Source organism: Salvia hispanica, chromosome 3, assembly GCF_029641045.1.
Source record: "Salvia hispanica isolate PSC_SH4W2 chromosome 3, Shi_PSC_v1, whole genome shotgun sequence".
In the NCBI taxonomy this organism is placed as follows: Eukaryota; Viridiplantae; Streptophyta; class Magnoliopsida; order Lamiales; family Lamiaceae; genus Salvia; species Salvia hispanica.
This window is the reverse complement of record NC_142694.1, coordinates 30,807,776-30,819,981: the sequence shown is the minus strand read 5'-3', so window position 1 is coordinate 30,819,981 and position 12,206 is coordinate 30,807,776. Positions and strand designations below refer to the sequence as shown.

The 12,206-nt window shown below is 36.5% G+C and overlaps 4 protein-coding genes across 5 annotated transcripts; 2 read left to right on the top strand and 2 right to left on the bottom strand.

The window, feature by feature from the left end:
• Window positions 1-635: 635 nt before the first annotated feature.
• On the bottom strand, window positions 636-1,497 carry LOC125211479 (uncharacterized). The gene is made up of 2 exons (XM_048111296.2): window positions 1,153-1,497; window positions 636-1,071 (listed from the first exon to the last, which is right to left on the bottom strand). The coding sequence occupies exons 1-2, from the start codon at window positions 1,289-1,291 to the stop codon at window positions 875-877; spliced, it is 336 nt and encodes a 111-aa protein (XP_047967253.1). The 5' UTR covers window positions 1,292-1,497; the 3' UTR covers window positions 636-874.
• A 1,351-nt stretch (window positions 1,498-2,848) lies between these two features.
• LOC125216257 (ribonuclease MRP protein subunit POP4) lies at window positions 2,849-6,747 on the bottom strand. Of its 2 annotated transcripts, XM_048117919.2 has the most exons (10): window positions 6,458-6,747; window positions 6,020-6,225; window positions 5,638-5,673; window positions 5,477-5,553; window positions 5,112-5,374; window positions 4,364-4,432; window positions 4,223-4,281; window positions 4,012-4,113; window positions 3,853-3,926; window positions 2,849-3,729 (listed from the first exon to the last, which is right to left on the bottom strand). In XM_048117919.2, the coding sequence occupies exons 2-10, from the start codon at window positions 6,213-6,215 to the stop codon at window positions 3,721-3,723; spliced, it is 885 nt and encodes a 294-aa protein (XP_047973876.1). In that variant the 5' UTR covers window positions 6,216-6,225; window positions 6,458-6,747; the 3' UTR covers window positions 2,849-3,720. The 2 variants fall into 2 exon arrangements, with proteins under 2 accessions (XP_047973876.1, XP_047973875.1); XM_048117918.2 differs by having other exon boundaries at window positions 2,849-3,926; window positions 6,458-6,746.
• On the top strand, window positions 2,959-3,854 carry LOC125209752 (uncharacterized). Its single transcript, XM_048109335.2, has one exon. The coding sequence runs from the start codon at window positions 2,959-2,961 to the stop codon at window positions 3,673-3,675; it is 717 nt and encodes a 238-aa protein (XP_047965292.1). The 3' UTR covers window positions 3,676-3,854.
• A 1,360-nt stretch (window positions 6,748-8,107) lies between the features above and the next one.
• CRTISO (carotenoid isomerase) lies at window positions 8,108-12,201 on the top strand. Its single transcript, XM_048111593.2, has 13 exons — window positions 8,108-8,846; window positions 9,016-9,222; window positions 9,311-9,410; window positions 9,735-9,817; window positions 9,903-9,959; window positions 10,102-10,254; window positions 10,351-10,429; window positions 10,512-10,660; window positions 10,753-10,887; window positions 10,991-11,104; window positions 11,396-11,506; window positions 11,619-11,727; window positions 11,862-12,201. The coding sequence occupies exons 1-13, from the start codon at window positions 8,394-8,396 to the stop codon at window positions 11,933-11,935; spliced, it is 1,824 nt and encodes a 607-aa protein (XP_047967550.1). The 5' UTR covers window positions 8,108-8,393; the 3' UTR covers window positions 11,936-12,201.
• Window positions 12,202-12,206: the final 5 nt, after the last annotated feature.

Sequence of the window (12,206 nt, the reverse complement as noted above, 5' to 3'; positions counted from 1 at the left end):
GTGGCTTGTATATTAAGTTATTTGTTGTGGACTTAAAAAATGTACACGTGATAGATATTTTATGATAATCAATATTTAAAATATATTATGAATGATTACTAATTCTATATGTTATTGGGAGTGCATTATTATGCACACACCCGGTCCAGTCTCATAAAAACTTTCTCCTTAATTTTTCTCTTTATGTCTCCATCTTCACCTATTTTTCATTTCTATCGTATTTTACCAATTTCTAATAATAATAATAATAATAATAATAATAATTATTATTATTATTATTATTATTATTATTATTGATTTTGTCCCCATCACTTTTCTTATCGCCCTATTATAGAGAAAACTAAACCACGCCAGCCCCTTTTCACCCCACGCACGACACACACTCACAATGGACGCCTGCGCCGCTCAGCAATGAAGGGCGCTTCTCGCTAGGACACCTCCACTAGCGTGACACACCCTCAACCCCCTGACTCTCATTGAAGATGCTCTTATTTTATCAATCACACATTAAAACTCATTTCGTTCACAAATGACACTCATTTTATGGATAAAGATAATTTATATATGTACATAAAACAAAGGATAGACTTATTTACAAAACAAAACAAAACAAAACACAACATCACTCATAAATCTCTATATACAATATGCAATTTTCATTTCTATACACAATGTACTTGCATTACATTCCCAAAATAGACTACCAAAGGAAAGAAATATCAAAGAACAACTAAATCTTTTTACAAACTAGATGCTGACAAAACAACACAAGCATCATACAATGATATTTCACCACTTAAAACAAGAAACACATCTACACCCACACATTATATTAATTTGATGGGTCATAATTCCCCATCATTTCAAACAAATACTAGTAATTCAATACATGCCTTTCATGCAAAATCTCCCTATACATAGCCTGCCAATTTTCCGGCAACGCCTCCAAATTCTCATCGTTATTACCGTCGGATTCCGCCGCCTTTTCCCAAGCCCTCCGATCCGCAGGCGAATCCACCACGTCATCGGCCCATCGAACCTTCTTTTTCGGCTCCACTTTCGCCACCGTCTCTGCAAAAAAAAAAAAAAAACACAAATCAACTAAAATAGAATAAAAATTCACATTAATTAAATTAAAAAAAATGAATAAACCTGTGGAATTTCCGATTTCGAATTCGATTTTGTCCATGAATTTGGAGAGGAGGTGTTTGTGGACTTGCATTGCGACGAAAACGACGCTGCCGGAAACGGCAAAAACTGCCATTAAACCAGTTTTCATTGAAGAATCCATTTTTGGAATGGGGTTTTTATCTGTTTTTCATATAATAATTAAAAGGGAATATTTAAGATAAAAACCATTTACTAGATTTGAAGAATCTAATGAGAACGAAGGGAGGAAGCATTTAAGGATGATAGTGAAAAATGGAACAAGAATTTTGTTTCGAAAATTGAGGATTTTTTGGTTGACAGTTTTCTTATATTTTCTCTCCGTTTTTTTCTCATTTTTATTGTTACGATTTGGTGGTTTCACTCTTCGATGACTTTAACTTCCCCTCTTATATAAGGCTCAAATAATTTTTGTTATTAATTAATTAATTTGGATCACTGATTTTTGTATGATTGAAAATTGCAATTATACTTATTTCTCATCATAAATGTATAGTACTAATGTTTAGTTAAGAAATAGTCGTACTACTAATTTTGTTTTGTGTATACAAAACATGTCAATTTGTACATTACGACAAAAAATTTAAATATATATACCATCGGAAGACTATGAAATCATAGTTAAGCCTACACAAATGATGGTTGAATCCAATCACCAAATCAAGATCAATTTCAGTTTAATTGAACAATGGTAAAATTTTAATAATTTAAAACACTAATATAAGTTTTTTTTATGAAATATGTAAACTTAATAATTTTTATATAAAATTAAAACAAAGGTAAAACATTTTATATGAAACATGTAATTACCCCATTTAATCATAATGCCATTGTCTCGATTTTACATCCACTAAACATTCCGAATCCCTTGACCCATTAATTCAGGGTTTAGGGTTTAGGGTTATCGACAAACTAGTGTTTAGTCGTGCTTGTTCTAATTCCATGTCTCTCAATTCCAACCTTTTTGAAATGAGGAGGAAAATAAGATGTGAATGAAAAGTCTCAAGTTTACTCATAACTATTCTCACTTATTAATGTCATAACTAACGATGTTTGAACAAATATTTCATATATGAGCCGGTCAACATTTTTTTTTCAATTTTGTTTAAATTATATGAGATGGTCCGAATCCGATATACTATCTACCAATTATTGTTCCGAAATCAATCCGGAAAATTTATAACTCAAGTTTGAAAATTCAAATCCGCAATAAATATCCTATTGACGAAATAAAACCAAATGTACATAATTAGGAATTCAACAAACTGTGGAATTTAGTAAATGCGTACAGTTCGCTTCATAGCCTCGTAACCATTTTAGCAAATATTCTAAATTATAAGAATTAGGGAAACAATTAAATCATTTCAGCCAAACCATCTAATCAGGATAAAACAAATCCCAGCATCTTAATTTATACTACTATATTTCAATTTCTAGACACCAGTACAAGATAAAGAAGTGATAGATACTGATTGGCTAAAAATAAAACAAAATGAGTCCACCTTAAATTATTGAAATTTGACTATACATAAAAAATAATAATATGACGTTAACATTTCCATGCTATCTCAGTATCTTTTTTATTTTTTTAAAAAAGGAAATCGCCAACAAACCTTTCTTTTTCGTAATAAAAAGAAATCACCTCATAATCCATTAAAAGAATTTAGAAAGCACGATAATATTGCATGGCCACCCAAAATTTCCATACCAAAAGAATATTATAAATACACATTCACAAAACTGAAAACACTGATTTTATATCCATCCCCATTTCTGTAAGGAGAAAAAACCATGGCACCATCCATCATGCCCATCGCCGCATTGTTTCTTACCCTATGCTCCGCCGCTGCCGCCGACTCCATCGCCGAACCCCCCTTCCCCGCCTTCGTCGACTCCATCGCGGAGCCCCCCTTCGCCGACTTCGGCTCTCCCGCCCCTGCTCCCGCCTACGACGAGATGCCGATGACGGCCGACGACCTCGAGGGTTACGAAGACATCACCGAGCCCATCCTCGATCCCTTCTTCCCCGTCTCTGCTGACTCCATCGCCGAGCCCCCTTTCGCAGCCTCTGACTCTCCAGCCCCGGCTCCCGCCTACGACGAGACCGCCGAAGCCCCTGAGAGCAACAATATCATCAACAAGGGGGCAATGGACAGCCACTACCTGACAGCGCACATGAGCGCCGCCGCGAACAAGGTGGAGCAGTTCGTGGCGACGGAGGTGGAGGGGAAGCTCAAGGACCCGGCGACGGTGGCCTCCGCGAGGGATTGCCTGGAGCTCTGCAAGGAGGTGTACGAGAGCGCGGCGGATTCTATGAAGAAGGCGGTGAAGAGCATCTCCACCGGCGACTTCATCAAGGCCAACTTCGACGTCAGCGCTTTCAGCACCGACATCGACACCTGCAAAGAGGAATGCTCCATCGCAGAATTTGAGACGTTCGATAAGTGGGCCCAGGACGTCGCCGGCGACTGCCTCGACAGGATCCTCCAACACGCTAATCGGGTTTGAGATCATCAAACTTGATTAGGAGATGATGGATTTTTCATTATTCTGTCATTGTTTCTTCTCCAATATGGAATAATGGAATTCTTTCATCACAAAAATTTGAAAATCAACATAAAATTAAAAAAAAAACACTAATATGGAATTCATTCATTATATTTATGGAACCAAGTTTCTGGATACAAGTTTATCTCCATGTAGTGTAATCTTCCAGCAATCTGCTTCAAGCATAAAAACAGAAAACTTTTTGGGCACAACTGCAAAATAAAACATCACTCAAACAATTTGAAGCAAACAACAGATCAAGAACATCATTTTCAGTTGATGGGAGAAAATTATTACCTTTGAATCTGTTGTCCTCTGTAACAATTCCAAATGTTTCTTTGGTTTCTCGAACCATGATGCCGTGTAACCCAACATACGCTGCAGTTTTACACTGAACAACTACACACACACCGATAATTAAAGTCACACTACAAGGCATAGTAAGACTTTCACCATGAAGTTTATTTTTTATTTTACAAAAGTTGAGGAATGAGTGAATTTTCCAAACCTAAAATGATTGCACCATGTAGGTCGGCATTAAGGAAGCACTGAGCCAACTGTTCTTTCCTGCAAGAGCATTCAAGACTACAGGCTTACATACATTACAAGAAAAGGCAATACTAAAGATGAAAATAGAATAAAAACTAACCCAGAAATTTTAAGAAGCTTCTGCACATAGGCTTTCCACTTCTCATGCATAGGCTTGAAGATGTCAAAGCTGAAAAGTCAGCAAAAAGATTGAGATATTACAAGAGAAGTAATCGACAATGATCTCATGATCATATGCTAAGTACAATTAAAGTAACGACTGATTCCTATCACAATCAACGAAAGGTTGACAGAAAAGTATCTGGTAAATATATCTATCCAAGGAGTAGTTACAAGTTACAACTTACGCATGCATCCCTTGAAGAAGACGCACCAAACCATAACTTGAAATGCACTCAACAAAGAGAAAAGCCAAAAACATAACATTCTAAAAAACAACCACCTTCCTCACAAGTCCAGCTATTGTTGGACTATCACAGAAACATATTTTATGCAAATCATATTTCAAACTTCAATCACCGAATCATGTCCAAAAGGCAAGGGGAATTCTTGAATTTATAGGGACTTCATCATTCTAGTGAACTACCTTGGGGAGTATTCGTTAAGGTACACACTACACAAGTAGCAATCCCAATTTTTGTGGACTATCACAGCAAAGCCAAAATTCCAGTTGCTCCCTTGGTCCAGACCATTTTTTAAAAAACAATAATAAAAACTCCATGATTTTACTTAATTGCTACAACTAAAAGAACATGCCGCAAATTCGAATACTAACTAAGTATTAAAACCATACTGGCGTCAATACATAAAGACCGCATGGGCAAAACAGAACTGAATAGTGAACTTACTTATGGAATTCTTGTAGCAAATCAAATGTTCCAATACGCTTATGTTGCTTTAGGGACATATGTTTTTTAGAGCGTTTTGAGCCATGCTGTAGTGCTCTCATATGACCAGAACTTGAACTGCCATTTTTCTGGACAAAATTATCAAGAAGCATTGTATTCTCGATTTTTATATTTTTGGATCCCTGCATGTATTTCTTAGCTGAATCACCATGTTGGAAAAGCTCATGTAAAACCCCATTAACTGTGGCTTTACCATCGGAAACCTGCACAATAGAGCAAATAGAAAAAGCCACAATTAACTTGATTTCTAGTAAAAGCAAGTCAAATGACAACACAGATTCTCAGACGGACTATGTGAGACTTACTTGTACACCACTTCGTAGCAAGTTTTCATGAACAGAGTGAGAAAGATTGAAGTAGGCAGGCTCATTTGATTCTGTACCTGTAAAATAGGGGGGTTAATATTAAGAGTTCTCTATCAAAGTCAAATCCAGAGAGCTACTATATATTTTTAGTAGAGCAATACCTTCTTTAAAAGTACGACCTGGAAAAGAAAATTTGCCTGCATAGCATCCAGGAAGGCACATGAGATTAGACAAGAGAAAGATGCAAAAGTCTCTAAAACTTGAAACGGCATTACATTTAAAGATTTCGCAAAATTTGAAACTATTAGTTTCACAAAAAACAACACTTAAAAATTTTAAGAGTTTTTGACCACCACAATATAAAAGCTTAGACTCTAATGACATTAAAGAACGAGGAAAATCCAAATTGGTTATGCATACATACTTTATTCGAAAATGGAAAAAGATAATGAAGCTGCAATCAGTTACTATATTTTAATAATGTGTTCTAAGCTTTTATTCTAATAAAAAGATTAGACTATAATCATATGATTAAAGATAAACCTTTTTTAGATGACGATACAGAGAGGGGCTTAACGGCCGGTGAATCTACATTCAAAGATTCAACAGATACAGAAACTGGTTTCTTATCTTCAGCTGGCCTTTTCTTGCTCTTCTGTTGCTGTGTCTGAACCTCCGACTTCGCTTGAGCAAATCGGCGCTCTAGCGCTTCCATGGTACGCCTCCTCTGGTCTTCCATGCTAGTTAAACTGTCGGAAACATACATTACAGCATGAATCTAGTGGGAGCACACAGTAATAAAGAACAAAATAGTCTATTTTTTGTACAAATTATTGGCAATTAGATAGTAACTGAATGAACAACAGATAGTGATGCAGAATTCATATGCAACAACGACACAAGCATTGAGTTACAACAACGCAATTAGAAAATTGAGCTACATTGCAATAATGAGAAAGCTCCAACTCTTAAAACTCTAACCTTAATGTGCAAAATTTGTGTTCTATCTTATTGCAGGAAAACGAGTGGTATGCAAGCTCAATCACCAATATTCAGCAGAAACGCCCAATCCACAGATACAAAATTGAGATTAAAAAAAACACAGAACATTAAACTACAAAAAGGAAATCATGTAATTGTTCGAAGTTGCAGATTTGAGGTTGAGCGGATGTAGAAGAAGATTAGCGCTGTGTGATTTTAGTAAAAGAGAGAAATTTGGGGCTGTTTCCTATCAATTAGGGTTATGCGCCTGATGAAATAACTCGATAAGTAATTCAATTGCTATTATTTTATCTCTATACAAGTTTATTCCTATAATACAAAAAAATAACCATATTTTCCTATTTTAATATAATAACCACCAAAATTATGCCATATCAATATCAATCAATCCTTATAATAATAGGAGTATTTTTTTTAATGAGATAAATCTTTTTTTCATATCTATCTCATTCCGGAGATGATCAGATCACCTACGGCTAGGGATGTCAATCGGGCTAATCCATTCGGGTTCGGATTAACCCATTCGGGTCGCCGGGCTATTTGGGTGCGGGCCATTCGGGTTATGGATTTTTCGGGACATAAATTTTCAACCCTAACCCGTCGGGTTTTGGGCTAATCTATCGGGCTATTCGGGCATAAAAGCTTTCGAAAATAATCTCTTATATCAAATTTTTCTTCTATAAAATGATTTTAAATTTTAGATAGACTTTTTTTCTTTTTAGTTTAAAATCATATAAAATCTTCAAATTTTCATAGTTTTCTTCAATAATATTTTAAAAGAAGCCTTTCATCTCGATCAACTACAATATAAATTAAAGCTTGTGTTCGTGTCATTATTATGGCATTGTTCGTAACTAATTCTTTATGAAAATTAAAAATCATATCTTACATGAATCATTATTAAAATGATAAATATATTAAGATTTTGATGGGTTAGTTCTTAATTTTGTCTTGATTGGCTTTGGTGGTGGTAAGTCACTAGTGGCAGATGATGGGACGGTGCAATAATCAGTTGAGATGAAACTTGAAAGCTGATATTGTGGGATTGAGTGAAAAAGTGTAGAATGGAGATTGAATAAGACTAATAATTGTGTAGAATGAAGATTGAGGATTCAAAAATATAAAAAAATCCCAAAAGCTTAATATTTTATAATTAAAACTCACAGCCCACCGGGCCGACCCGCAACCCGTTCGGGCCAACCCGCTTAACCCGCAACCAGTTCGGGTCAACCCGTTTAACCCGCCAACCCATTCGGGCCAACCCGTTTAGCCCGTTTTGTATTCGGGTCATAAAATTACAACCATAACCCGCTCATATTACCGGGGTGTTCGGACCAGCCTACGGGTTTCGGGTTGAATTGACATCCCTACCTACGACAAACCTTAATCCATCTCCTAATATCATAAAACCTAGGAGTATTATTAATTTTGTTTGTGTTAACCTTTTTATATTACATTTATATATAATTAAAATTTAAACATTGTACTTACCATTTAATTTTAGACATAAATTTTCAATTTATTTTAATCATCATAATGTAAATAATAGGAGTATTTATTTATTTATTAATAAAAAAAGTGGAATATTTTGTTTCCCGGTAAAAAGAGTTGAACACAGTCTGAATTTTGTCTCATCTTGGGAAGAATCACTCTGTAAATGGGATCTTTTCCCCAAATCGATTCCAATTCATCTACAGTTCAACTCCTACTTTCGCCATTAATTTCCCTCCAAATACTTCCAAACCAGTTCCCCATTAAAGCCTGAATCCAAAGGCCGCCTCTACCACTCTAAACCCAACCTAACTCAATCACCAAAATACCTCAAACTGCCAAACTAATAAGCTCTTGCAAGAATCACTTTCTTGACAATCTCCGGATTTTTATTGTTTCTGGAATAATACTAGTAATTTTCAAAATGAGCATCCTCAGTTCTGGGGTTTCTTTCCATCGCTCAATTTTAAGTAAGCCTGAGCCTTTGAGCAGCCGAAACCCCAGAAACCAAAATCGCAGGATTCTCTGTTTAAACCATTTGAATTCCTTGAATTCGAGCAGTGATGGGTTGGAATTTGGGGCCAGCAGGGGTAAGGGTGAGAAAAGGAGCAGTCTTTCTAGGTTGAAATCGGCTGTTGATGTTGGGGAAGTGGTAGAGACTTCTGGGACAAGTGGGAGGGATAGCTGCTCCTATGATGCAATTGTTATAGGTTCCGGGATTGGGGGGCTGGTGGCGGCGACACAGCTGGCGGTGAAAGGGGCGAAAGTTTTGGTCTTGGAGAAGTATGTGATTCCTGGAGGAAGCTCTGGGTTTTATGAGAGGGATGGCTTTAAATTCGATGTTGGATCATCGGTCATGTTTGGTTTCAGCGATAAGGTTAGCTTGTTTTTGCATTTGGCTTCATTTATTGGGGGAATGAGAAGAATGTAGTAATTTGCGTAGAAATGCCCAATGATTGAGAAGTGAGAACTAGGGAAATTTGAATATGCTGTTGTATAGATGTGATCATCACTCTTGAAACTCAATTGCACCATTGTATTTGCAGGGAAATCTGAATTTGATCACACAAGCATTAGCAGCTGTGGGAGCTAGGCTGGAAGTGATACCTGATCCCACCACTGTTCATTTTCATTTACCTAATGGCCTCTCTGTCCAAGTACATAGAGAATATAACAAGTTTATTTCTGAACTTATCAGTAAATTCCCTCATGAGAAAGAAGGGATTCTCAAATTCTACGGTGTCTGCTGGCAGGTTAGTTTCTGATTGAAGTGATTGTTTGCTTCTTTAGGTTGTTCACAATGTCTGAATTAACCTTTCATTCACTTGGATATATGATTAGGTCTATAATGCACTGAACTCATTGGAGTTGAAGTCACTGGAGGAGCCAATCTACCTTTTCGGGCAATTTTTTAAGAAGCCTGTTGAATGCTTGACTCTAGGTGATTGGTGTTTTTTTGCTTATATGGTTTGCACTAACTTTCTCTCATAATGACGATAACATGGTAAACTATATTAGTGGATATTTATATCCACTTTTTTCCTTTTCTGTCTATTGATATAAGTAATCTGTTCTGCTTGGGCATTCTCCCTGTTGTTGGAGGTCTTTACTCTTTAGCCCATGATATAAGTTAAGAGCCAACATAGTAATGGGTTTAGGCTATTAATACTCCGATATATAAATTTATAATCGAATAACCTTGCTATAAACTGCAAAATTCGCATGCTTCTTTTATGCTGATTGGTGCTTTCACTATTCATCTCAGCCTACTATCTTCCCCAAAATGCTGGTGACATTGCTCGAAAGTATATCAAAGATCCTGAGTTGCTGTCCTTTATTGATGCTGAGGTGAACTTACCTAGTATGTTATGAATAAACTAACCTTTTGGACTAAAAATATTTAATCCGTGTCATCAATTTTCTTGCTTTTCAGTGTTTCATTGTGAGTACGGTTAATGGTAAGCGGACACCTATGATCAATGCAAGCATGGTAATCTATTTTATTATTCTTGCTCCATCTAGATTTTAGTCATTAATGGGGATTAATCTTTTTACAGAATGTTCCCTACTTAATCCCCTTATTTCCCCTACTTTCCTTTCACACCCTGTGTTCTGAAATTCCTCTCTTCTAGGTTGTATGTGATAGACATTTTGGTGGGATCAACTATCCTGTCGGAGGAGTTGGAGAAATTGCAAAGTCATTAGCAAAGGGTTTGACTAAAAAGGGGAGCGAGATACTTTATAAGGCAAATGCTACCAGCATTATCATAGAAGACGGAAAAGCAGTAAGTTTACCAGCAACTTCCTTCCATTTTGTGTTTCATGGTCTGTTTCCCTGAGATCATTAAGGAAAGACACGGTTCACTTGTCTCATTTTACAGGTGGGGGTGAATCTATCAGATGGAAGGCAATTTTATGCTAAAACCATAATTTCAAATGCCACTAGATGGGATACCTTCGGTGAGTTTCCAAAACTCAGTTTACTCTTGCTTTATCTTCCATATCAATGTGATATATGAAACTGTTGACACAACTGCTGTAGGCAAGCTCTTGAAAAAAGAAAATTTACCCAAGGAAGAAAAAAAGTTTCAGGAGGCATATGTTAAAGCACCATCTTTTCTCTCTATTCATGTGGGGGTTAAAGCTGATGTTTTACCACCAGATACCGATTGCCACCATTTCGTCCTAGAGGTATTGTGTAGATTTGTATCATATAATGCACAGCCTATGTATTAGTTGTTATATAAGTAATTATTTAATTTGGTTTACCTTATTAATCTTAGGATGACTGGAAAAACTTGGAAATCCCTTATGGAAGTATATTTCTAAGCATTCCAACTGTCCTCGATAAATCATTGGCTCCAGAAGGAAACCACATTCTTCACATTTTCACGACTTCTTCGGTTGAGGACTGGGAGGTTTCTTTATATCTCTTATTCTATTAAAAGCATTAGTTTTTCTTACTACCAATTTTCTTTTTGAACTTTTCAGAGTTTAATTCAAATTTCCATCTTTCTACAGGGTCTGTCGCGCAAGGATTATGAAGAAAAGAAGGAACGTGTGGCCGGAGAGATAATTAACAGGCTCGAGAAGAAACTATTCCCTGGACTGAAGTCATCTATAGTATTTAAGGAGGTACAGGAACTTACTCGACAACATTGGTTTCGGAGTTGATGCTTAACATTTTTCTATTGTAACTTCTAGATTTATACTGTTTATCACTCCAGCGATGAATTCCTTAAAGTTAAAATAATTTCACTGTACATAACTACTTTAATAAATAATTTAAGAGTTGCCTGACGAGAGGGAGGAGAAAATATTTATATTGTGATTGCATCTTCGCTGGACAAAATATTATGATTTCTTGTCCATGTCAGTTCAAGACACAAATTGTTATTATGTCGGTGATGCTTCTGAATATGGCAGGTGGGGACACCAAAGACACATCGGCGATATTTGGCCCGTGATAGTGGCACTTATGGTCCAATGCCTCGAAATGTTCCGAAGGGCTTACTGGGCATGCCCTTCAACACAACGGTACGTTAACCAAAGATAAACTGTTGCTGTCGTAATCAATCATCGAAGTTGACTTGTTTTATCAGATCTTATCTCTGCCACTTATCTACTTCATTTCTGATGGAGTTTGCAGGCTATTGATGGTTTGTATTGTGTGGGAGATAGTTGCTTTCCTGGGCAAGGTGTCATAGCTGTAGCTTTTTCGGGAGTTATGTGTGCACATCGAGTGGCGGCTGATTTGGGTCAGTTTTCTAAAGTTGTTTCTCATAACTTAATACAGTATCCTCAAACAACCTATTATTTGTCTAGATTTTCATAAAGGTAGATCAACTGTAACTGTTTCGTGTTCTTGAACTCCTTTTCCACTTCAATGCAGGATTCGAGAAGAAAAACCCTGTGCTTGATACCGCTCTCCTTCAGCTACTTGGTTGGTTCAGGACTTTAGCATGAAAAACTAGCAAAAATGTCGAGACTCAATAGGAAAGCATACCAAATCAACAGTCCTAAAAAAGAGCAATAAGATGCCATCAAATGCTGTTAGCTACCTTTTCCTTATGTCGATAGAGCGGTGAAGTAACCAAATTGAGGTACTTTTGCCTGAGTTTGTTTTGGTAATACTATTGAGGAGTTTACTTTTGAGATAGATGCTGTAAGTCATGTACTGCAGTTCCATACCAAATTAATATTACATTGTAGATTAACGAGATTGACATACACATAC